Source organism: Sarcophilus harrisii, chromosome X (assembly GCF_902635505.1).
Source record: "Sarcophilus harrisii chromosome X, mSarHar1.11, whole genome shotgun sequence".
NCBI classification, from domain to species: Eukaryota; Metazoa; Chordata; class Mammalia; order Dasyuromorphia; family Dasyuridae; genus Sarcophilus; species Sarcophilus harrisii.
The window spans coordinates 38,357,262-38,384,681 of NC_045432.1; the positions used below are offsets into that span (position 1 = coordinate 38,357,262).

A 27,420-nucleotide genomic window follows, 5' to 3' on the forward strand; every position below is an offset into this window, starting at 1 on the left:
AAAATGCAGGTGTGCATAAATATAGGGATTGGGAATTCAATGTAATGGTTTTTAGTCATCTCCCAGAGTTCTTTCTCTGGGCATAGCTGGTTCAGTTCTTTACTGCTCCATTGGAAATGATTTGATTGATCTCGTTGCTGAGGATGGCCAGGTCCATCAGAACTGGTCATCATATAGTATTGTTGTTGAAGTATATAATGATCTCGATCTCCTGGTCCTGCTCATTTCACCCAGCATCAGTTCGTGTAAGTCTCTCCAGGCCTTTCTGAAATCATCCTGTTGGTCATTTCTTACAGAACAATAATATTCCGTAATATTCATATACCACCATTTATTCAGCCATTCTCCAATTGATGGGCATCCACTCAGTTTCCAGTTTCTAGCCACTACAAAGAGGGCTGCCACAAACATTCGTGCACATACAGGTCCCTTTCCCTTCTTTAGTATCTCTTTGGGATATAAGCCCAGTAGTAGCACTGCTGGATCAAAGGGTATGCACAGTTTGATAACTTACAAAATGGATCCTTAATAAATGTTTCTTTCCTTCCTTCCTGACCGCAAGTTTGGTTTTCTATGCAATACTGGCCCACACTGAATAACAAAAGAATGAATAAAGGTAGTTAAACTATAAGGTAGATGTAATGGGCTGAGGCTTGAGTTGATGCACTGAGGTCCCAAGTACATGAGGCTAAATAGTAATTGGGGTATACTCTATTAATATACATGATTGGATAAAGAATGGTCCCTGCCCACTCTCCGTGCAAGTCCTGATGTGTTGTATAGGAAATGACGATTTTGGTGGGTGGAGGCAGAGAGAGAGACAGGAAGAGAAGCTGAGGGAGATTGGGCCTGGGTTCGAGGCTCCTAGCTGCTGGTTATGTGGCTGCTGGTCGAGCTAGCTTCTTAACTCAGCTGCACACATTGCTGTCGCCGATTCTCTCCCACCTCCGATCCTTCTTCACTGAGAATAAAGATTGACGATTTTCCCCTAACCTGAATTCCTGACTCCTGCTGATTTAAAAATACCCTAAAATTTTATAGAAATCAAAAAGGAGATTCATTGCATGGGTACCATAGCCCTTAAGGTATTATGCCATCACTACCACAAAATTGGTACATGGGTGAAAACTTGGTGGAAATTGCTACTTACAGATAGGCATTTTGAATCTGTTTTCAGATGAGTGTTTTGAATATGGACATATTCTAGTCTTTTTATTAAAGATTCTGCAGTCTTACTTGCTATAACACTAGGCCCCCCAAACAATATAATTCAGATATGATCTCCCTACCAAAAAGCAGAGAGAAAAACCAGAAAACTAGAAAGACCAGAGAGTAAGGAGTGTATCTAGGAGGAGAAGATGGTAAACAGGGCCAAATGCTACAAAGAGATCGAGAAGGATAAAGATTGAGAAAAGGCCATTATGTCTGGCAGTTATGATCACTGGTAATTTAAGGAAAGAGCAGTTTCACTTAGTGATGAGGCTGAAAGCCAGGTTACAAAGGATGAGGAAGAGAATGAGAGGTGAAGAAGGTAAGAGAGGAGATAGCTAGGGGTTTGGCTATGATAGGGAAAAATATATATAACTTGAGAAGATGGTAGGATCGAGTGAGGATTTCTTAAGGATGGGGGAAACCTGGGAGTGTTTGTAAGACTCAAGGAAAGAACTAAAAAAGGAAAAGACTGAAGGTTAGAGAGAGGGGACAGTTTGCTGAAGATTTCTGGAGGGGAGGTGTTCAAAAGTACATAAAAGAAATTGTTGTATAGTTAAAAGCTGCTTCTTCATTAAAGACTGGAGAAAAGACTGGAGAGAATGAGGGATGATGTCAAAGAGTTTTGAGATGCAGAAGAGGAAAGAAGAGGGATCCCATAATGAATGGCCTCTATTTTCTCTGTAAAGTATAAAGTGAAGTCTTCAACTGGGCTGGTGGTGGGAGGTCTGAGGTGAAAATGTTTTAGAATCACCACAGCAGGGACTGTGATAAAGACCCAATCAGGAAAGAGAAAAAGAATTGCTTGGTTGTAGTAAAGCCCTATTGGAGATTAGATAACGTGAATTTGAAGTGGAACCTGTCAGCAAAGTAGTTTGGCTTCATCCACTTCCTTTAAGCAATGTATGTATTTGGAGTCTGCATACCGGAATTCAAATCCTGACTATACCATTTCTTATTTAATGTGACTGGCAAGTCAGTTCAGCTTCAAGCCGGTTTAAAAGGAAGTGGTTGTTCTAGATAGCCTGAGGTTCTTTCATATCCAAATTTGTGAATCCATTAATCTCTTTTGCTTCCCAATTCCCTCCTTTAAAACTCTCTGAAGGGCTGAGAATGTTTCATTTTGTTTTTGTATCCCTAACATCCCAGTGCCTGGCACATAGTAGGCCATTAATTAATAGTTATTAATCAACAGGTCTCTAGAGCTCTTTCGAATCCTCAACAAACCTAAACCCCGGTGGCTACTTAATCTAATATCAGGTACATGACTTAAAGGGCATGAATCTTCTCCTCTAGGAGCTTAATCTTAAAGATGAAACTGAAAAATAAAGAAAATATTGAACAGATGCACAGGATGATACCAGGGCAAACCCACCCCTGTACTACTAGGAAATCAAACCAAACCCCCAAAACCTCAAAGCCTTTTCCTTCCTGCCATCTTTAGTGATACAAGAAATTGTGGGGCTTTCTCTGGCTTGAAGTCTCAACCTGTGGGGCCCCAGGGGTGATACGAGAAGCAAAGGAGCTTACGGGGAGCTTGGGCCACCTGGGTTCTCCCCTCAGCTGTGGGACAGCCTGAAGCAAGACGATTCCCCCAGGGGGAGGCGGCCCCAAAACTGAGACCCCGCAGAGATGCTGTGTGAGGAGAAGGACAAAATGGAAGGGAAAGTGCTTTGAATGCTAGAGCCCGCCTCCACCCTACACGGTTTACAGCCCCAACCCAGGCTTTCTTCCCCCACCTCCCGCCGCCAATGAGGAAGGGCTCGCTTTCCCTCCCTTTCTCCCCTCGCTTCCCGGGCCCCATCTCAAAGCAACGCCCCCGGGCCCGGGCAAGGCGCCGCAGCAGCCGCTAAGCGGCAGAGGGGGGCTTGAGAGCCCTGCCTCCGCCCGAGCCGCGCCTCCCGCGCATGCGCCAACGCGCCACTCAGCCCCGGAGGAGGTGCCTCGGCGACCAATCGGAATTCCCGGCGCGCCGGGAACGTGCCTACGCTACTCGGGGTCGGCTGCGTGCGAGAGGAGGGGGGGCGACGTCAGGGTGTTCGGCTGGAGCCCCGTCTCTCCTCGAATGAAAGGAAACAACCTCCGGCGGCTTCGAACTGCTCCCTAACCGCCGCCGCCGCAGGAGCCCCGCCGCCCGAGCCCGCTCGCTCTCGCTTCCGCCCGCTTCGCCGGCCCTGTCTAATTTGAGGGGCCCAGTCGGTGAGTCGCCCGCGCGCGCCTACCCCCCGGCCCGCCCGCGCGCCGGCAGTGCCTACCCCGAGGCCCCAAGTCCCGCTCCCGGGAGTTGCAGGAGGAGGAGGAGGAGGATGGCGGCCGCCGCCCCTGCCCCTGCTGCGGGGGGGACTCTCGGTGGCCTCCGCTGCATTGTGCAGGACCCTGGGACCGAGCCTTAGCGGCCTCTTGTCGGAGGGGCCCAGCCGGGGAAACGGGAGCCGAAAAGGGGGCGTTTCGGGGGGTGGGGAGGACGGGTACCCAGGTAGAGGGGTGCTCGCCCTTTTGGAGGGAGGACTTGGGGGGCTCTGGGGCGCTTAGGAAGGGGAGGGTCTCAGTCTGCAGGGAGTGCGCTGGGGGTAGGGGAACGGGTGGGGGAGGGGCCGGCCCGGGGGAAGGAGAGATAAAAAGAAACTATTGGGGGAAATCGCAGAGGTCCTGACTTTTGCGAAGGCTTTAAGGATCATCCCAGATTTTAAGGGAGTTAGAGGAAAGCGGGGGAAGGGGGAAACTAGAACTAGGAGCTTAGGAGGAGTGGGAATCCTACTGTGTGGGCTCCCAGCAAGTCTTCGAGAGTTCCTCGAGGCCCTAATGTGGGGAGAGGTGTCATTAGTGAAAGGGGCCGCTATCCAGGTAAGTAGCATCGAGTGAAAGGCGCCTGATTTGGAATCCTTGTGCGTTTGAGCGTCTCTTTTTGTCTAGGAATGGGCCAGCCGGGCAAAAAATTATCCATGGAATGCCTGTTCTGTGCGAGACAGTGTAATTGTTAACTCCGAAAAATGGCATTGCGCCCCCCCCCCCTTTTTGTGTGTGTGTGTGTGTGTGTCCTTTCTGCCTCTGGAGTCAAACTCAGTCATACACTTGGGGCTGCTGCGGACTCTCTTTGTATTTCTGGGTTCCTCACTGGAAAATCCTCCCACTAGTCCTCTGAGCAACTGCAGAAGACAGTAAAGAAAAATTTGATACTAACCAGCCCTCCAAATTCAAAGGCCCTTCCGGTACATTTTATTCGTTTAGCACACTTTTTGTACCCACAAGTTTCCTCCGAATTCGGCTTCTCCGTAGTTAAAAACCCTGCAATGACATTTATATGTTGCTTTTAATTATCTGCCCTATAGCTTTATTTTTTCATGAGACTTCTGATTCATCTGGATCCAAAAATCATATGGTAAAAGTCCAATACATGTTTGTTAAATTTCGCTGAAAATAAAAATTAGACTGAATGTGATTCTCAGGCACTGAATGAACTGATTTTATGCTCTTGAAGCTGATGCTGGGCTCCTGAATGTTCTCCTTGATGTTTGGTTTACTTTCAGTACCAGGGTGCTACACAGTGATCTGGGAAATCACAAAAGCATTGATTTGCTTCAGTCTAACTGATCCAGCTCTTAATTATTTTCCAGACATTTAAATGATGTTTTGCAGTAAGCAGTTGTAAGGCAAAACAGTTAAAAGGACATTGAAGAGCAAAACTTTTAAGGAAAAAGGCTCAGTCGCAGGGTGAGAGCATCCAACTTTGAGCTTTATATGCACACACACACACACAAAAGCTTTATGGACTAAAAATAAATTCCCATCTGGCTATGAACCCCTTAATATAAGTTCTTGGCACACCCCCAAATCTTCCTAGGTAGAGATCACAAGTATAGTGCTATGAGCTCAAAATCTGTATTTTATGGCATATTGCTGGGGAGTCATTGTTTCCTCAATAAAGTCCTTTTCAGGTTTTACAAGGTGGCTACAAAAATTTTAATGAAGTCTGTACACATAAGCATTATTTAAGAGAGAATGGGAAATTCTATTTCTTCCATATTTCAGAAAAATAATATAATTGAATTGATCCATACTTTGCCTGTTTCTTTCTCCTTAAGAATCTAAATAGGTTTTAGCTTTTTAAAAATCTACAAATATTTTTATTATATCAGTTGAATTTATGCCATCATCAATTTACTCTTTCAGACTTTGTAGTCTTTGATACAAAGAACAGGAGGTTATCTAAATTACAGTGAGAAAATTGACCCTTTCATAGGCTGACAGGATGTCAGGATTAAATAAAAGTTACTTTTTTTTTTTTTTTTGGAGAATCACTTTTTTCTAGTTCCAGCTCTTCTTCCTCACAACCCAAAATATATTTTTTTATTTGTCATAAGCCATTTTACAGCCAATGATGGGAATTTATAGAAACTACTTTAAAAATTAAATTCGTTAATGCTGTAAAGTTACCCATGTATATATCCTGTAAATAAAAGGCTATTAAATTAAAAAAAAAAAATTAAATTCAACAAAGATGTCTATCATACAGATTAAATCTATAGTATAGCAGGCTTTCTTTGAAAGGGAATAAAAATGCAGGATGATAGTTTTAGAATGATTGGGATCAAAAAATTTAATTTAGAATTTGACCATTAGATGGATAATCTTGGGGCAATTTCTTAATTTTGATGTTTCACATATTTATGATAGATAATTTAAGATTTTGGCAGCTATATATAAACAGGGCAAAGTAACTGTACACGTACTTTAAGAACAAATGTGGAAATACTTTTTTAGTATTCTTTTTTATTTTAGGATAGATTTTCATCAATTTCAAAGTATATTGGTAGTACTATAAGTAAAATATTTTATAAATCATTAGGAATGCCATTTTAAAAATTGTGATGGTCAGTAAGTTAGATTTAAGCTCTTAAAACAAACTATTAGCTCCTTTTAAATTTCAAATTTAAAGGAAAACTACAAATAAATCATAACAAAATGTTTCTTTCTGGTATTACTTTAAGGTAATTGTATTTAACATTTGATATAATTCTTTATTTTAATATATTGGTGGGAAATGCTATTAAATATTTATAAATGCTATTAAATGTTTATTAAATTTCACACACCCCCCCAAAAAACCCAACTTTTTTTCTCATAGGTAAATAAGTGCTTTTCAAGGATAAGATAATAGTAATAGTGATTATTTTAAAAATAAAAATTTTGAATGAAGTTATATAGGATATGCTATATATTTTGCAAGCCATGGACCTGAACCATTCAGTTGAATATAAAATTGTATATTATATTCGATTTGAGATTGTAGAAAATTAATGTAAATCAAAGTCAATACTTGAATGCTTACTCTATGATGAAGTTGTGGTTCTAAATGGGATACTTCCCCCTTCTCTTTGTTTCTAAGTATGCCACTTACTATCTTTATTTTATTTTAATTAAAATTAAGGTTCATTTGGAAAATTTTTCCACTTATTACTGTTGAGGTTTCTGCATTTAGGTCACTGTCATATTTTATCCCTAAGGCCTACCTAATTAACAACAAAGCTGTGAGTCACTGAAAGGATTATATATTGATGTATAAAATCAGCAAGATCTAAAATCCTAAATTTTTTAGTGTAGTATTTTTAAGTTAAACTTTCCTTTACCATAGAAAAAGAAATAGAATGGTGTATAAGTCATAAGATAAATATTCAGGATAATTTCTTTAGAATTGAAAATTTGCGTTATTAACAAAATAATTGCAGGAAACTTGTTATGCTTAGTAACCATGTAATAATCATAGCATAATGAGGGCCCTTTTTGGGAAAAGGAGTAATTAGATGTTTACCATTAATCTCTTTTTCACAGTGTGATCATAAGTGAAGGCTCTGCTGGTCTCTCTGCCTATAAAATTATAGATCTGTATCCTTGTTCCATTTCACCTCACACCTTTTAAAAATAGTTTATAATTAATGTCACTGTGACTTGCTTCCTTATCTCTGAAAGTCTATATAAAGAAAAGATAAATTTATTTCATTTTCATTGTTTTATCGAGACACGAAGGTTAACTCTCTTCTGACTATTGTGAATATAGACTATTAGTCAATTATACTTTTTTGGTTGTCATTGTATACTACGACCTGTGATTCTTTTTTTTTCCCCAGGGGCACCTAAATTTGCTTTTTAAAAAATTACTACTTTGTCAAAAGATATTGGTTTAATTTTTTTTTTTTTTACATCATACACATATAGGTCAAGTAGAGAATGTTGTTCAAATAATTATAATATTTTCCAGTTTCCATTAGGCTAAGTGATAGGTTCTTTTCCAGATTTTAAGATTTTAGATTGTAGTTTAGGAGATATTTCTATAAACTTTATTTGGGAAGTGTTCATTTGAGGTGCTTTTTGATTGTGGTCCCATCTTGTGCTTCAATATGAATCTATGTATACATTAGACAGATTTCTCGAAATAAGTGGGTTTTTAAAATTATATGGCAAATACAAAAGAATTTAGACAAGGAGGCAATTTTAAGATGAAATGAACAGTTGTTGCCTTTTTTATTCTCTGTAGCATTTTTTGAGACTTAAAGTGGCATTCTAAAGGCAATTTAAAAATCATGTCAAGCTCAGTTGGACAGAAAAAAGGGTCTACAAGACAGCGCAAATGTGGCTTTTGTAAATCTAATAGAGACAAAGAATGTGGACAGTTATTGATATCTGAAAACCAGAAGGTGGCAGCACATCACAAATGTATGGTAAGTACAGTAAAACACAAAAAGAAGTCATTCATTAGACTAGGAAAATATTAATTAGTCTTAACATCTCAACTAACTCTTTATGGAAATCATATGTGTCTGACAACACAGTTTTGATTAGAAATGTTACCATATTGGGTTTTACTGTAGTGCTTTAATATAAGAAGCTTTTAAAATGTTGTCTTTTGTATAACTTGTAGCTTTTTTCATCTGCATTGGTGACCTCACACTCTGATAATGAAAGTCTTGGTGGATTTTCTATTGAAGATGTTCAAAAGGAAATAAAAAGAGGCACTAAACTGGTAAGTCAATTATGAACTACCAAAGTTGAAATTTATTCATTTTACAGTGTAGAAAATTATTTGCAATTATGGTGTGCCCTTTTTATGGGCCACTGAAACCCAAGGAATGATAAATAACAGACAAAATGTGATGCAAAAGAGCTTTGAACATATATTTATATAGACACACACACACACACACACACACGCAAAAAATATGCACATGTGTGTATGTATATTTATCCTTACGTATGTACATAGGTACATATACATACATTTACATATGTATATATGGCTTATTCATATGAGTATAGTGTTCACATTTTCTCAGAAAGAATAAGGATTTGTTGAGTTATAAATTAGCCAGTTAATTATTTGGTGTGATATGCAAGATTTTTTACACTGAACAAATGGTCTGTGTGTAATTTCTTTTTCCCCATCATGAATTGCTGATATATTTTGATCTCATAAAATTAGTGTGACCAATACAAATGAGAAAGATAATATAATTTCACTAACAAGATGTTTATCACTGAATAAAAAAATTTAGGATTTTCTGGTGATAGAGGATATCAAGCAATATTTGTGAAGTTAACTATAAGATTTTAATAACTTCTGGGAATCTTTGTGGAAATTTCACTGAAGCCATACTAGTATAATAAACTAGCAGTTCTTGCTGTCAGTAACATGTCTGGGAAGTTTCTATTGCCCATGGTTTTAGGAAAGTAGTGTTCTCATAAAATTTTTTAAATGATATAACATTTTCAAATCATTAAAAGATCAAAGATCAAAAGATCTTCTTTTTCACATTTGAGTATTTCTTGGGTTAGAATCTTTATTAAGATATGTCTCTTGAAAGTAAAATAATTGAATGTGCCTTTCCAGTATCCCTTTTCAGTCCATCTTATACATAGCAGCCAAATTTGGTGTTCCTAAAGCTCCACTCTACCCATGGCATTCCCCTACTCCTGAAGCTTCAGTGGTTTCCTGTTGCTTTTAGGATAAAACACCAGATTCTCTGTCATTTAAAGCCCTTCATGGGCTGGCTTCAGCCATGCTTTCCAGCCTGATTTTACATTACTCCCCCCTACACACCCTGGGTTCCAACCAGACTGGCCCTCGCTATTTCCTGTATATGACATTCCATCTTTCCCACTGTGGGACCTGTGCACAGATTGTCCCTCCCCTCAGCCTTTTGGGAGCCTTGGCTCCCTTCAGAGCTTAGCCCCAATGCCACCTCCTACCCAAAGCCTTTCTGAATCTGCCTAGTTGTTATCCCCAACCCTGCGATACTGCTTCACATATGTTTTGTCCCCCAAAGCTCCTTGAGGATAGTCTCATCTTTGTATCCCCTCTGCTCGTTGCTCTCATCTCCCTATTTTAAAGACAGTTATGATATAGTTTGTCCTCTAAGTTCTGTTTTAGAATCTTAACAAATAGACTTCGAATGAAATGGTGATGTGAGGAGGGAGGTAGTCATGATGGCAATCAGACAGGTATTTTGATAAGGCAAGAAAAGTACCACATCAAGGGATTAGGAAAAAGCAGTTTTTAAAAATGTAGTCAAAGGAAGTTGCTTTTGGTGAAGACAAGGATGATGGTTCTTTTCTCCCTTAGCCCTTTGTTAGGATCAGAATACATATATTATTAGTCCTTAGTATTCAAAAAGTAAAACATTTTCTATAACCTGGTTTCATTTTTGAAAATAAAGAATATAAAAGGTTTAATCCCTCCTCCAAATTTTTTAGTTTAATGGAAAGCCCCATATTTAGCATTTAGTTGTTTTTTTGGTTTTTTCAATGACCTATACTACAAGTTAGCTTAAAGAAATAGGAGACTTGCTGAAATATAGTCACATTCTTTATCCTTCAATCACATTCATCCACAGTATAACAGTGCTATGTACTTGAACCCATTCAAACTTTGAATGACATTACCCCAGTATTTCTTTGTTTACATTTACATGTTTCTGGGATGTGGACATAAATACTGAATTAGGAATTCTTCTCCATAGGCAGGACTAAGTAGCCACAACTTTATTTTCATTTCAGGAACCCTCATTTCACTGCAGTAGGCATTGCATTCCTGTCATTTTTAATTGAGGCACCACATTATTTCTCTGAAAGAATTTTATCTACTTGGGTCTTTCTTTGTGAAGGGGACATCAGAGGTTCTTAAGGACAACATAGCTACAGTCTTGTCAATGGTGTGAGTCAGTATAAGGGTCTCAACATAGCATAAGAAATTGTGGGGGGGAGGGGGCCGTAGCAGAGGACTCCTATGGATTGGGCCATAAATAATTTTTTTAATCCCTCTATTTTTTCACAAGATAAAAGGGGGGGAAAAAAAATCAAACTCAGTTTTTTGACTGGTGATGTGGTGTTTCAGGATAAGAAAGATCTTGTCCTGTACATTCTTCAAGAGGTCTGGGTTTTAATATTAACTCCCTCTGTAGCCTTGGATAAGTCATTAAACTTCTACATTTTGGGGGTAAATTGAGGATAATACTAACCACATCATACCTCTCCCCCCACCCCTCCCCCCAGTAAACTTTAGTGGCTCCCTCTTCCCTCCAGGAAGAAATGGGAAAAACTATTTTTGAAAACTCTTCATATTTTCTGCCTTTTCTCCCTTCCACATACTGTGCAGTCCAGTGCCACTGACCTCTGCTGTTCCGTGAATGATAATACATTCCATTTCCTGACTCTCAGCATGTCCCTCATGCCTGCAGCTCTGTTTTTCCTCAGCTCTGCCTCCTGGCTTCCTTGAGTCTCAGCTAAAATTACACCTTCTAGAAAACTTCCTTTAATGCTAACACGTTCACTCTGAGATTATTTCTAACATCGTATACACGTTTTGGGGAACATATTTTGCATGTTGTCTTCCCTCAGTAGACTGTGAGCTTCTTGGGAGCAGAACTGCTTTTTACCTTTCTTTGTATTTCTAGTGCTTAGGGCAGTACCTGGCATTTAGGAAATTCTTGTTGATTGACTGACTTTAACAGGGGTCCTCAAACTTTTTAACTAGGGGGCCAGTTCACTGTCCCTCAGACAGGGACTGGACTATAGTAAAAACAAAAACTTTGTTTTGTGGGCCTTTAAATAAACTTCATAGCCCTGCGTGAGGGGGATAATCATCCTCAGCTGCCGCATCTGGCCCGTGGGCTGTAGTTTGAGGACCCCTGGACTAACCACTGCTTACTAAATAAGTATATTGTGACGCTGAATAATTTGTTGCTGCATAAAAGACAAGCTATTACCCTGTAAAGGCCATTTGGATTTTCAAATCTTGTTGATTCTACCCCCACTGTGTCTCTAGCTTCTCATTTTTGTTTCCTTACACAGCCATGTTAGTTTGGGCCCTCATCTTCTCTCATCTAGACTGTTACAATAGTCTGCTGCCTCCAAGCTCTCTCTTCTTTAATCCATTCTCTACAAAAAGGATAATCTCAAAGCAAAGCCTGATTCCCTTGCTCAGAAAGCTCCCGTGGCTCCCTATTGCCTAGGATCAAACATTAATTTCTTTGTCATTTACATTTGGCCTTAAGAGTCCAGCTCTCCTCTAGCTTTCCAAACTTACACTCATTACTCCCTTTATGCACTCCACATCTGGCCAAAATGTCCTAATCGCTACTTCTGTAACACAACACTCAGTTTCCCATGTCTTTCTGTACCTTTGCGCAAGTAATTCTCCATGGCTAGGATGCAGTCCCTTCTCACCTCTGCCTCTTGGAATCTCTCACTATCTTCCTTCAAAGCTCAATTCAAGTAACACCTCCTACTTAAAACCTTTCTTGATTTTCACCTTTTCCCCCTTCCAGCTGCTACTCTCTCCCTATCCCAGTTACCTAGTATTTACTGAATTGTAGTGAATGTAAGTTTCTTAAGGGCCAAGACTACTTGGTTTTGTCTTTGTAACTTCATCCCCTAACAGTGTCTGACATGTAGTAGGTGTTTAATAAATGCTTGTTGGTTGATTTTTATATTGACCACTAGTAGATATTGAATATCACTGAGAATACTATTGAATCTCTATGTGGTAAAACTTAAATATTACTCTGCACGCACGGGCACACACACACACACACACACCTCATAGTAATTAGAACAATCATTTTTCAAGCATCTCTTGTAATAGGGGACCAGGGGATAACCTGGATAAATAAAATCCATGTATAATTCAAAGTCTCTTCACTTCCACCAAAACTTGAAGTTCTAGCAAGTAGCAGAATTGACAAACTATAGTTGCTTTGCTTGGTCTTCAGTGGGTGACAAAAAAGCCAAAATCAGTCAGAAGGACAGAGCATCTGTCTAATTTATCAACTGGATAAACAGCGGCTTCCTCTCCCCCAGCCCCCCAAGTTGACTTTTTTTGTGTGTGAGATGTTTCACCGTGTGAGCATGTCTATTGTCAGCACAGCAGGCTGCCTGTTCATCTCATATCTATTGTCAGCACAGCAGGCTGCCTGTTCATCTGTGTTTCTAGGCGCATGGGTGCCAGTTGAAAGCAATTACCTCTGGAAAAGAACAAAGGCTTTTGAGCTTAGCTGCTTTCTAAAACAGCCTGCACCTGGTATTGCTCAAGCACCTTTAGGAAAGGAAGAAGATAGATGGGTACCCAGAGTGGAGAAAGTGGTTCTGAAGCTGAAGAGGAGCAAATGGGTGGCCCCATGGAACTTCCCTTCCTTCTTAGCTGCTGATAGTTTGGATGGCCTCATTTTCCTTCTCTGTTATTCCAGATCCTGTTTCTGTACATTTATAGCTGAAAGGGACTGGAGCTCCTCTATCCAACCCCCTCACTTTATAGGTGAGAGATTAAATTGCTTCATCGTGGTCACAAAAGTAGTAAGTGGCAGAACCAAAATTTAAAAGCTGACTGACTCCAAATCCAGCTCTCCTTCCAAGTACACTGCTGCATCTGGTATTGAGTAAAGGGGAAAGAATAAATGGTTTCCCCACTCTGCATTCTCCCTATTCCTCCTCAGCACTTCTGTGACTGGCAGAGCCTAATGGTGATCTCTTAGGGAGCAACCATGAAACAGAAAGATGACCAGACTAGGACTTGACAGGCCTTGCTTTATTAGCCCCAGCTCTGTCACGATGTGGCCTTAGGAAAATTGTTTCACTTTTCAAGACCTCCATTTCTTAAATACATAAAATAATAAGCAAAACTAATTATGTTGAAAAATAGTAAAATATTACCAAAACAAGTTCATCAAACCCAGTTTAAGAACCTGTAGAACAGGTGATTTCCTAAGGCCCTTTCTAGAGCTAGGATCCTTTCTCATGACTATTAGTTAAGATCCTTAGCCCCAGTTTCCCCAGAGAACCCTCTGAATTTGATAGTCTCTTTAAAATGTAAGTGATCTTTCTCTATTTAAAGATAAATACACACACACATATCATCTAAGTATATCTCTGACAGTAGAAAGCAAAGCAGGCAAGTAAGCCAATTGCCAAGACCCTCAGAATAAAAGTGATGTTAGAGAGTCAGTTCAAGATAGACTTACCTTCTTGTGTTCTCTTGTTTACTGTATTCTGCCCCTTCTGGGGGTCTGACCCAGGTCATGAACTCTGCCAGCAGTGGTTTGAAGCTAGAGATAAGGGGAAAGCATTAAGTGCTTACTCTGTGCCCAGTACTATGCTAAGTGCTGTATTAATATTATCTCATTTGTTCCTCAAAACAACTGTGGAAGGTAGGTGGTATTATTATCCCCATTTTACAATTGAGGGAACTGAAGCAAACATAGGTAAATGACTTGCCTAGGATCACATGGCTAGTGCGGGTCTGAGATCAGGTCACTCCAGACCTGATGCTCTATCCCCTGAGCCACTTAGCTGCCTGGAGGTAGTGCCTCATCTTATTGCTTAGGAGGTGGGGGGTCAAGCAGAGTCAGAGTTCCTGAAAAAGTTAAAATATTGAACTGTTACTGTTACTTCTACTACTATTACTACTATTATTCATGGCTAATTAGAGCTGAAAAGGGCTTCTGGCTGGAAGGCTTCTGAGCATTTCATTTAACCTCTTAGTGTTCCAGGCAACTTGAAAACTAGAAGTTTTAGATATGTTGTTTATTGGTATCACCAAAAGCATTTTCTACACAAGAAAATATCCATACAAATGAAATCACAGGTCTAGACTCCTTCAAAATATATTAGATGCTCTGGATTAAATGAACTTTGTGAGCCAGTCTGGGAATCTTAACCTTAGCCAACACTGTTTTACTGAGGAAATTTGTTTCTAAGTTCCAAACAATGGACTTAGAAACTTTCAGAATGCAACTTATCCATAAATTGGGCATTTTCCTTATTCTCTAGCTGTGACAGCATAGCCTAGAAACACTTAATGGGGTTTTTACTCAGACATTGACCCTGGCTAAGAAATATTGGTTCTAGAGGAAGATAGTAAAGCATATTCTCTATTAATGCTATCTTCATTTTTTTGAGATTGTTGGGAAACAGAGTCTGCTTCAGCAGTATTTCAGAAGTACATTTTTCCCTAGATTAAATTGTGATAGGATCATTATTATATCTGCTTTATATAAACTACAAACTGATTATCAAGATGAGAAAAAAGGATAGCATCTTAGAATCCAAGAACAAAAAAGTATCTCAGAAATTAGTTCAGTTCTGCCCCCTTGCCTCTAGGCATAAATTGGATTGATTGAATCTAGATAAAATTAATGTCTATGGCATTCTTAAATATTCCTAGGAGCAGAGATTGTAATTTTCCCGATATCTAATATTATGCATCATATGGAAGTTTTGTGTTATGTATAACCTAAATAACTCTCCTTTTCTCTCTGTGATTTATAGCTGTTTGCTGAGTATTAAGCATCTTCTCTGTGTACTGGATTATGCTGGGCACTAGAATTATGAAGATGAAACTAGGCCCTTTCTAATAGGGACGGGGATTGGGGGGGGGGGTGGAGAATAAGACCAATATACAGTTTATAAACACCAATTAATATATAAGAAGTGAATAAAAAGATTGTCATGAGGAGTTCCAGAAGTGAGTGATCACTTAGAGCTAGAAGTGACCTGGGAAGACTGTATAGAAGAGGTGACACCTGAGATGGGCCTGGAGAGAGACAAAATATGTGAATTAGGCCATTCTGGGCATGGACGCAGCATGACTAAGATACAGAGGCAAGAAAGGAAAGGATAAGATGAGGGAACTGATGAGTAGCCTTGTTTGGCTGAAACATAGATTACATGCTGAGGAGTCTGCAATTAAGTCTGGAAAGGTTGTTTGGGAGTCTTGTAATGAGGAACTTTGAATGCCAATATTAGAATAACTAAAGGTCTGGGGTATAAGTGCAATATGATCAGACCCCATGTGTTAGGAAGATTATTTTGGCAACTATGTAAAAGATGTGTTTTAAAGATAGGAGAAGACTGGGGGCAAGCAAACCGTTTAGTTGGGGCCACACTGAGGATATTTCCTATTGTAAAGCTAGGATGGAAACAAAGAGCAAGAGATGAATTGCAGGGGTAGTCCTATGGTCTGGTTAACTGAAGATTCAGCACTCTTGCAAGTCTTTCTAAGAGATATTCATCTATATTCCTACCCTAATAAGTACATTCTGGTGAATTTTTCATTTCTGTTTAAGAATCATGAAGTGCCTCGGCCTCATCATTTTTAACATCACATCCTATTGACTATAGCTTTAGTTATGTATAGGAAATTGATCTGAATATATCCATTGTATGTGCTGGAAATCAATTTTTTTTTTTTGAGATTTTTATTTACAAAACATTGTAAATAAAAATCAACATTTTTCAACACTGACCCTTGCAAAGCCTTCTGTTCCAAATTATCTCTTCCTTCCCCCCCACCCCTTCCCCTAGATGGCAGGTTGTCAGTGTAAATCAGTTTTTCTTGTAATTTTACCTCATTTTACCATGCCTTTCCTTCCTTCCCCTGTCCAACAATTCCAGGTAACTGAAGGTTCTGAGTCGTTCAAATTGTACTATAGGCTACTTGCTTGAGAAATTTGAAAGAGAAGCAAAATTTGTAAGTGGAAGGAGCAATCAAGGGAAGAAAAGACATTTCTGAAGACAGAATGTTGAAAACAGAAGGGTTTGCAGGTTTCTTCAGCCTTTCCTCATCTAGCTGTCACTTTGTGAAATACTGCAGCAGTTAGTGCCACATAAAGTAAATAACATCCTATGTTCATTTAGTAAGCACTCACTCCCTTTTTTTATACAGAGTCATTAGAAGCCCCTCTGGTCCCTCTTACAAATTCCTTGATTGTTGCTGTACACTGTATATTTTTTAAGTTAGCTAATTAGATCTTAAAAATACATTGGAGAGTGAGTTTTTAGGATACGCATAATTTAAGGTCAATTTATGTAGTTTAAATGGAGCTTTTCTTATTTTGATTTTAACATGGGTTTTAATGCAGGAGTTTTGCTTATCTATTTATGCTAAAAGATGCATTCCTTTGTGATTTTTCGAAGATAATTTAAAAGGGTTAGCTAGGAAGGTTAAAACAAAAGCTTTGAGAGGGCCAAAGAGAATAAAAACCTCAATCATTGATTATTACTGGTTAACTTATTTTTTAAAAAACATATCTATTTTCTTCATTGCCTTTTTATTTTCTGTCTTACAATTCATATGATTAGAGCTTTTGTTCTGTTATTTAGTCATGTTTTTCCAGTTGTGTCTGATTTTTTGTGACTCCTTTTAGGGTTTTTTAGTGAGGTGGGGAAGTTTGGCAGAGATCCTGGAATAGTTTGTCTTTTCCTCCTCCAGCTGATTTTACTTATGAGGAAACTGTAGCAAACAGGGTGAAGTGACTTGCCCACAGCTACTACATGTGTGAGGCTGGATTTGAGTTCATCTTGATTGTTGTTTTGTACTATATATATTTTTTAAGTTAGCTAATTAGGTCTTAAAAAGTACATTGGAGAGTGAATTTTTAGGATATGCATAATTTAAGGTCAATTTAGGTAGTATTATATGGCATCAAATAGAGCTTTTCTTATTTTGATTTTAACATGCATTTTAATGCAGGAGTTTTGTTTATCCACTTATACTAAAAGATACATTTCTTTGTGATTTTTGAAGATAATTTAGAAAGGATAGCTAGGAAGACTAAAACAAAAGCTTTGAGAGGGCCAAGGAGAATAAAAACTGAGTCACTGATTATTACTGGTTAACTTAGTTTTAAAAAAACATTATTTTCTTCATTGCCTTTTTTAAAAATCTTACAATTCATACAATTAGAGCTTTTGTTTTTTGTTGTTTAGTCATGTTTTTCCAGTTGTGTCTGATTTTTTTGTGACCCCTTTTAGAGGTTTTTTAGTGAGGTGGGGAAGTTTGGCAGAGATCCTGGAGTGGTTTGTCTTTTCCTCCTCCAACTGATTTTACATATGAGGAAACTTGAGGCAAACAGGGTAAAGTGACTTGCCCACAGCTACTACATGTGTGAGGCTGGATTTGAGTTCAAAAAGAGTCTTCCTGACTCGAGGTCACCTAGCTGCCCCACTTAAGAGCTCAAAGGGACCTTATAAGCCAGCTAGTGCACCTCTCTCATTTAACAGTGATGAAATGAAAGCCCAGCAAGGATGAATAACGTGCCCACTGTCAGTCACATAGTAAGTGACAAAGCTAGGGTCCAAACCCAGGTTATCTGACTCCTAGAATCTCATTGATAATTTTCCCATGAAATTTACACCTTGTAGTCATCTATGCTTGATGGCATTTAGAATCCCATAATAATTATAATTAGTATTGACATTGCAGAAATAATTCTTGAGAAGGAAAGTATGCTTGGCGGGCCTGGGGGGAAAGGGGGTATATCTTTAAAATATAGGTATGTCTTAAGTATTCCTTAAGACATTGTCATTACAAAGCAGAATGTAAGGTAGAGTTGAGGCAAATAATTCTGTTGAGGTGGAGCACTGCTTTTTATTAACTAAGTAGTAAGAGTTAAGGCTGGAACTCAATGAGGACTTTGAATCTCAGGCTAAGCAGTTAAGACTTGATCTTGTCACAAATTACCATCATAGTGGCTGAGATCAGGCTTTTGAAGGGTAAATGACTTACCGGGAATACATTTACACAGAGCTCTGTAACTCTTCAGTAACACATTTGCAGCTTTTTCAGCAGATGTAAATTGGACATTTAAATTTCTTTTCCTTTTCCTTTGGCTGCTTTGTTTCTTTTAAACAGCTGTGAGTAGGCTAGATAGTTTAAAAAATTGTTGGTATGCTCTCCGGTTTCTTTGCCAGTCTGAGTTCACTGTGGATACACATAAAACTAGTAGTGCTCAGGAACACAGGTTGAATAGATGTAGATATGCCAGTCCTTTCAACACAGTCATTATCATCCTTACCCCAGAAGATATTTGATAGCAAATTAAAGCAGATTTTTCTTTCATTTGCTTCATTTAATTTAAACCATTTAATTGTGACAGGTTTAGATACATAACTCTGCTTGAAATCTTTTAGCACATTTTAAGCTTTCTATATCATTTTTACTATTTTCAACAAAGAGATGAGTACTCAAAGCATCTGCTGTTTCACCTATTTTAGATTGCTCTCCCTATTTTTGCGTATTCAAAAAATAATTTATTTTTTCAAAATGATCATACCTCAACATCTCACATAATTTATATGGACAATAGCATTAGCTCTGCTACTTACTACCTTTAAGCAAGTCTTTTACACTCAGTGGACTTCAGTTCCCCCTCTCTGAAGTGTGAGTCTTTAGACTGAATGACCTTGAAGATCCTTGCTGGTTCTTAATTCTATGATCCTCCAAGACATCATGACTAAACCAGTTTAAATGTTTCATTCACAAGCTGCCTACTGAAAAAACCATCAGAAGTCACATTCTAGTGGTTTGTCCATGGTAATATAGCTAGTTAGTATCTAAGACTGGATTTAAACTCTGAGTTTAAGCCCAGAAATCTCTCCACTTTGACACCTAGCTGCCAGTATAGCAGCAATATTAATGATCATATTCTTTACATTAAAACTAGGGGGGGGAATAGAAAGAACTTTCTGAGCTAGGAATATTACCATCAACTTTCCCCCCCCCCCAAAAAAAAAGTGTTTGTAAGTTTATTTAAAGGCCTACAATCTAATCTTGTCCAAAAAAAAATGCATTTGACCTTTATATATGTGAACATTAAGTATTGTAGACTATTGACATTGAAGAAGTTCCATTATATATGTACCTAATTAAACTCCAAATATCTTTGAGGTATTAAATACTAAACCCACTCCCCTACAGCCACCCCTGAAAATAGATAGCTTACTAGGTTTTTACATCCTTTTTCTGAAAACTCCTTAAGTTTAGTGCTAGTTTTATGCTCAAAAAGTTATCAAACTGTGCATACCCTTTGATCCAGCAGTGTTACTACTGGGATTATATCCCAAAGAGATTATAAAGAAGGGAAAGGGACCTGTATGTGCACGAATATTTGTGGCAGCCCTTTTTGTAGTGGCTAAAAACTGGAAACTGAATGGATGTCCATCAGTTGGAGAATGGTTGAATAAATTGTGGTATATGAAAATTATGGAATATTACTGTTCTGTAAGAAATGACCAACAGGATGATTTCAGAAAGGCCTGGAGAGACTTACACGAACTGATGCTGAGTGAAATGAGCAGGACCAGGAGATCATTATATACTTCAACAACAATACTATATGATGACCAGTTCTGATGGATCAGGCCATCCTCAGCAACGAGATCAACCAAATCATTTCTAATGGAGCAGTAATGAACTGAACTAGCTATGCCCAGAAAAAGAACTCTGGGAGATGACTAAAAACCATTACATTGAATTCCCAATCCCTATATTTATGCACACCTGCATTTTTGATTTCCTTCACAAGCTAATTGTACAATATTTCAGAGTCTGATTCTTTCTCTACAGCAAAATAACGTTTTGGTCAAGTATACTTATTGTGTATCTAATTTATATTTTAATATATTTAACATCTACTGGTCATCCTGCCATCTAGGGGAGGGGTGGGGGGGTAAGAGGTGAAAAATTGGAACAAGAGGTTTGGCAATTGTTAATGCTGTAAAGTTACCCATGTATATATCCTGTAAATAAAAGGCTATTAAATAAAAAAAATTAAAAAAAAAAAAAAAGTTTAGTGCTAGTTTGTGCCCAAAGATAGGATTAAGTTTGTGTTCTCCTATGAGAAGAGTTCTTTTTATGATAAAGAGTAGTTTTTCTTGCATGTTATTTTGTGTAGTTTTCTTTATCTAGAGCAGTGGTTCTCAAACTTTTGTTTTCGGTATCTTTGTGCCATTAAAAATTATTGAGGATCTGTCCAAAAGTGTTTGTTTATGTGAGTTATAGATATTTACCATATTAGAAATAAAAACAAATTTGGAATTTTTAGACCCTCTAAAAGGATGACAGAGAACTCCAGGATTCTCTGGACCGTACTTTGAGAACCACTGATGTAGAGTAAGGGTTCTTAACCTAAGACCTAAGAACTTGTTTAATTTTTAAAACATTTCACTAACTCTTTCATTGTAATTGATTTCCTTTGTATAAAATAATCCTACATATTATATACATTTAAAAACATTATTCTGAAGAGGGTCCATAGACTTTATGAGCCTGCTAAAGGGATCCATGACACACAAAAAAGATTAACTCCTAAAGTGGCTTGCTTTTGGGACAGTTGTGGAGGTAGGAGTGAGGCCATAAGCCCCTCTTGTAATCATTATTCTGACCACATAGCTTTCTACATGAAGCTTCATAATAACAAGTGTAGACTTTGTCAGTTCTTAACTAGAAAACAGAAAGTGACCTTACAATTGAGATTAATTGGAAATTATTTCCAGGATGGAAGGATCAAGAAAGAAAATAACATTATTAGTTTGAATATTGCATTCTCACCTGTTTCACTTGGCCAAAAAATGAAGGACTCTAGTATAATCATGTCATGTTTCCAAATGAAATCTTATACACTAATAATATTCATGGGGGGGGGGGGTGTTTTTTTTGTTTTTTGCTCTAGATGTGCTCTTTGTGCCATTGTCCAGGAGCAACAATTGGCTGTGATGTGAAAACGTGTCGCAGAACATATCATTACCACTGCGCATTGCATGACAAAGCTCAAATACGAGAGAAACCCTCACAAGGAATTTACATGTAATTATTTTTTCATATTTACCTTCTTGGTTAAGAAATCTCCAAAAATCTGAAAGTCTCTGTATAGTCAAGCTTATAATATTTAAACTATGTGGAGTTTACTGCACAGAGGAAAACTGTAAGAAATTTGATACTGAGCTCTTAAACTAATTCTCTTGTGTTTGTGAAGAGTAAATTACCCTGCTAGTTTTACTCAATGAAAACTGAATATTATTTGATTACTTGATAATTTTTTAACTTCTTCATTTTATAGGGTTTATTGCCGAAAACACAAGAAAACTCCACATAACTCTGAAGGTAAAATTGTTCACCCATTTTCTGGTCTCAGTGAAGATGCATTAATTCACTGAATTGATTGAACTAATACATGTTGTTTAAAAATACCTGAAAATCCTAAATGGACTTGGAAGAATTAAGTAAAATGTTAGGGTAAATTTAATATACAGAGTGAAATGATAAGAATTTTTGGATAAACATCTGCCTTGAGGTTCTTGTTGAAGATGATATACTTTTCTTTAGGAAGAATTTTTTGGTGGGTGATTTATAAGTACAGGTAAGTGAATTAGTAGGTTTTTAAAGTAGTCATTAGGATTTCTATTGACCCATAATATTTCAGTTATTGTAGAGTATGTAAGATTCAGAAGATGAATAGTTTCTATGATTGTCAAACCTATTAAAAATCACATTGATATTTTTTTAAAGAAAGCATTTTAACAAAATACACCATGTATATTGATTTTCCTTTTTAAGTTTATATAAAACTGGATAGGCAGGTTTCTGTTGAGGCAAATGGCACATGGTTTTTGGAAAGCAACAGCCTGATTTATTCTATATGTTGATATACAACGCTCTTTAGTTTAATCAGGGATTTTATTTCATTTCATTCTCATCATCTAGATGTTGGGGGTTCCAGACTTGTGATATCATTGATGTGTAGAAACTCTGTTGCTTTATGCAGAGAGCAATTTATCTGTAATTGCCCATGGGTACTGAGAAGTTAGATGGCATAATCATGGTCAGCACGTAGCAAGTATGTGTCTGAGATAGGCCATGACCCCCAGGCTTACTGACTCCATGGCCAGCCTCTTAGCCACTATATCTTTCTTCCTCTCACCATTTAAATTAGTGATGCAGACGATTGTAGTTCTCTTTCCTAGCCCCAGTGAATGTATCAATACAAATCAAAACAATTTAAGTATTCTTTTCACTTTGGAATTTTTGTCTTTTATAAATGACTTATCGGATCTTGTTCCATCCACTTGTGACTAAAATTTAGTACAAATATGCCAATTAAATTAGAAATCTGATTAGATTTAGAATAATTTTTATGGCTATAAGGAAGTATATTGATGTTTAGATGCCTAGCTGTCCAAAGATGTTGGTTATCAAGACCTCCTGTATAAACTGCTCCCTATAAGCTAGACTGCAGATAAGTGATTGGTACAGAATACTTTTGCAGCATGAATGAATTTAGATGAAGCTTTTAATTTAAAACTAGAATTAAAATTTAATACTTTTTGTTAGGAGTATAAAGTATAGAGTACCCATTTTAACTGCTGCTATGAATTTTATCAAGCTGTTTATTCAGAAACATTTCCTAATAGAGACTGGTTCCTTTTTACCATTTTATGGGTTTATTTCTTAGTGTGCTAATGTGGTGTGTTGTCATCATGTGATTTAAAAAAAAAAAGAAGGAACTGTTTTCGTTTTGTTTTACTGTTTTGAGAAACCAGATTTAAGATCTGAGGAATGATTTTGAATGCCTCTATGCAGCAAGAAAATTTACCCAAGAGTAAAGAAACATGTGTTCAAACTTCCATGAACAGCATTTTTTTAGTAGGAGAAGACTTAAGCCACCTTTATTATCCTCCCCAAAGTCTATCTTATTTCCAAGAAAGCAAAACAAAACTATTATTAATTAAATGCTTACTATTTTTTATAGTCAAAATATTAGGTTTGATACAGTAAAGAGATACAGATATTTACTTAAGTACAGTATAGCTCCAGCCAGTTGGCTGTCATGGTGTGGTGGATTTTTTTCAGTCACAGCAATTCTTGAATAGAATCCCCTTTATTGTAGAGCAACTGTGATTTGTATTAATGGAGGGAGTTCTCACACTTATGAAAACCCAGATCTTTCAGGTAATGAAATAAGAAGTCAGTCTATATATATTTCAGAACACAAACACAAAAGAGGCACTGATTTATACTATAGTTAAGCTTATTTTACAAGACTTGGAGTTTAATTTTATTATCTCTTTGGCCTAAATATAGACCACACTCCTAAAGTAAGATCTTTGAAAGGAAAAAGGACTAAGGTATATACTAAAAATGAACAAGGCTAAGCTGTAGTCAGGTTGATAAAGGTATATCTTGACTGTAGGTGTGTTTCCATGATATAACATTTGTTCCTTTGAGAAAACAGAATCTACTTTGTGGTCTGGTTTCCAAGGATCTGTTGCATGAATGAACAAGTACTGCCTTTATATAGGAACGAACTAGCTTTGCATGCTAGCTTCATAGCCACATATTCTGTGTTGGGTAGATATACACTTAGCCAGTACAGTGGCTCATATGTAGACCATTCCAACTTACTGTATCAGGTCAAGTTTGATATGTGATGATGTTAATTTCTAATAGAATTTTAAAATAGTTAAAGCCTTGTAATTATGTCACTAAGAGTCATAAGTTTTAAGAACTTTTTATAAGTAATCTTTTTCTCAAATTGCCAGAACAGCCCAGAATAATGGAAATAGTTTTGAGCTGTCATTCTAGGATAGTCGTGCTGCTTTTTATACAAGCTTAGAAACTAAATGTATGTGACTCACTTGCTTGGTCTCTCATTAGTTTGCTTTGTAAGTACTTCTTCATAGGAATAGCTTGCTATATAGATGGCTTCCAATATTGGTATATCTTGAAAAGTACACCATTACCTCTCCCCCTACTCTACTTCTACCCTTTGGCTTGTGCAAGTCCGCAAAAAAGCAAGGCCTTTTTAGATTGGACACAGAGAGCTTGGGGTGGGGGAGAGAGAAGGGAAATCCAGGCCTGTATGAGATACCATAGTTAGGGACCCTGGGTGGCCAGATTTTAGGGAGATATCATGAAAGACAAATATCTCTCAGTTCAATAAACATCAGACACAAGACACTAGCAATACAAAGACTAAAATGTTAGGCCAAACTAAAGTTTCTCCAAAGGCCTACCTAGCCTATTGTTAGAAGTAATGCATATTATTAAAAATGAGCAACAGTAATCAAAAGCATGTACTGTGCTATTCGGATTATTTATATAAAGGTACTATTCAAGCCACTGCTATGACTTCTTTTTATCATTGTAGGGTTGTTGTGTTTTTTTCTTCTGTCCAGAGCATTTAGCATAATAATAGTTGCTTAGTGGCTATGGATTTTGATTTGGTTTTTAGCAGTAGCTCAATCTTATTGTAAGTTTTTTTCGTTAGTATTTTGTTATTAAAGTACTAATAACCATGAAACATTTATTGAGCAGCTGCAGAGAATTGACACTGTAATGGATGCATTGAACTGCTAGTTGTTAAGATAGCTACTCTTTTTTTATTTTATACTACTCACCATAAGAATTGCAGACTTTTGTAGTAGTGGTTGATTGAAGGGAGATGGATCCCATCATGAATTTCTCATTTCTGATGGTGAATTTTGTAATGCCTTTGTTGAGACAGAAAAAAAAAAAAAAATGTTCCCAACTGTTGAGATACTCTTCTTTAAACCATCCACCTTAAGGGTTTGTAGCAGATCATAATCCTAAAACAAGTTCTCTTTCAAGCTGTCTTAACTTTAAGTTTTTTATTGTTTTACTTAAGACCTCTGTCACTTACAATAGCTTTAGATAATTTCCAAAACCCCATCTTTTCTCATCTTTATCACTACTGATCTCTGTGATATTTGCACTACAGCTATCTCACATGAGCATTGTGAAAAAAGCACTTTGTAAATCTTCAAGTCCTAAATGAAAGTGAACTGCTGCTATTCTTCCCATGACATTTAGAAGTATGTAGGTCAGTTCTGCCTGTGTATAGTTTTCTTATGGCTTAATTCCCCCATTATTTATTTCCCCTTTATAATTCGCTTCTCTACATGCTGGAATGTAAAGTGTGAGTTCAGTGTTTACTGATTATTACTAGAGACTGTGCCTTCATGTAAAGGAGCTAGAACTTTGCTCTGTGCTAGAGAGAGGGGAGAGGAAAGGACGCTGCTTCCTCCCAGGCTGGCTATTTTCATTGGAATAGTACTGGCAGCAGTAAGAGAAAAGAATGCATTAAATAAATGGCTGTTTGGACTTGGCCCTATAACAGGTGGTATATAGAACAAGTCAGATACTTGTGTAAGCACCCCTGGCTTATACTCTTTCCTAGTCACTAGTTAAGAATTTTTACACTGAGCTGGTGATTAGGAATTTGGAGTTTGGCTTCACTGGAGGGGTACCCTGGGATGTGCCAAGGCTTCAGGAATGGGTCCTCTCCCAGCAACTGCTGCCTAGCTACTGTTGCTGCTTCAGAAGGCCAGAGCAACAACCCTGCTAGTTGTTCAAATCATGGCTACTGATAAGAAAGATGGGAAAAAAAGAAAAAGAAAGGAGATGAAATTGTTATTGCTTTGGGGAGTACCTCTGGTGACTCGTGGAAAGTCCATAGAATTTGTAGCCATGGCTACTGAGGTTTTGCCTGGAGCAACCTTGCTGAAATGTTTCAGGCCTGAGGAGATCTTTCTTCATTTGATAGGAATCCTGCACACACTAAAGGTAAGTGATGGAAGAATTTGGTTCAAAATTTAAAAACAGTAGTCTTAATATCTCATCTTAAGCTTAAAAAAACCCATTATCTGTACATGGTCCTTCTTGAACCGTGAAACAGATATTGTTAGGTATTGAAAAATGTCTGTGAGAGAGGACGAGATAGTGAAAATATTTGCATTTTGAAGATCATTGAGCTTTCTTTGTTTTCTAGAAGGCAAGATGAATTCTTTTGAACTCAATATTTATATCTGTTTCTTTAAAGAATAAGTAGTTATTATATATTGGATTACTTGCCATCCAGGGAAGGAGGGTGGGGGTAGGGGGAGGGGAATTGGAACATAAGATTTTGCAAAGGTCAGTGGTGAAAAATTAGCCTTGCATATATTTTGAAAATAAAAAGCTTCAAAAAAAAAAACACAGTAAAAAAATACTGTATGCGGACACATCCACTGTATCAGTTCAATAAATGGACAATTTTTATATGCAAAAAAAAAGAATAAGTAGTTATTGCTGCAGTGAGGTATAGAATTGTAGTCTCTTTGACAAATCCAATTGTATCTTAGACCTCTCACTTGATACATAACACCTTTTAAATATTTGGAAAGGAATTAACATCTGCAAGAATAGGAATCACTGCTCTTTTTTAGTAAAAAATCAGTGAAATAGTAAGATTATTTGTGATCTGTAGGAAAGAAACAAGGTAAGAAAAAGATTGCAGGAATAGTACTCTCATTTTCCTTTTTCTTTCTCTCCTTTTTTGATATTTAAATGATCTGTAGAGTTTTTCTTTTTCTTTATATAGTTTATATCTTTTTTTCTTTTGTGAGGCAGTTGGGGTTAAGTGACTTGCGTAGAGTCACATAGTTAGGAAGCATTAAATGTCTGAGGTTGGATCTGAACTCACGTCCTCCTGATTCCAGGGTTGATGCTCTAACCACTGCACCATATAACTTCTTTTCTTTGAAAAAGCCATTTTCTATAGGCCAAATATTGGGCAAGAGAGCATTTAGTTACAGTGTTAGTATTTTTTGAGCATAGTGCTTTGTATATAATAAATGGTTAATAAAATGCTTTTGCATCCATGTCTCAAGATTTTTCAGTATAATTTAACAGCTTACATATGCTAGACACATAAATATATAAATGAATGTATATATTTCTTTAATGATAGTTATCCAAGTTCAAGAAGGGAGATCTAAAATTGTGAAATATTGAAAAGCTATTTAGAAAAACAATCATTGATTCTTTACCCCTTGCCTAACTGGATAAAGGTTATATATGTAATTTTAAAGTTTTTCTAATTGTTAAACTGT

The 27,420-nt window shown here is 37.4% G+C and overlaps 1 protein-coding gene across 1 annotated transcript in view; it reads left to right on the top strand.

Annotated features, from left to right (window-relative positions):
• The first annotated feature begins 3,191 nt into the window (after positions 1 to 3,191).
• Positions 3,192 to 27,420, top strand: part of PHF6 (PHD finger protein 6) — a 35,089-nt gene continuing 10,860 nt past the window's right edge. Inside the window, exons 1-5 of the mRNA XM_031945012.1 lie at positions 3,192 to 3,408; positions 7,742 to 7,925; positions 8,126 to 8,227; positions 21,204 to 21,337; positions 21,591 to 21,634. Of these exons, the coding sequence (XP_031800872.1) occupies positions 7,788 to 7,925; positions 8,126 to 8,227; positions 21,204 to 21,337; positions 21,591 to 21,634 (418 nt within the window). The 5' untranslated portion in view covers positions 3,192 to 3,408; positions 7,742 to 7,787. The remainder of the gene's footprint in view (positions 3,409 to 7,741; positions 7,926 to 8,125; positions 8,228 to 21,203; positions 21,338 to 21,590; positions 21,635 to 27,420) is intronic.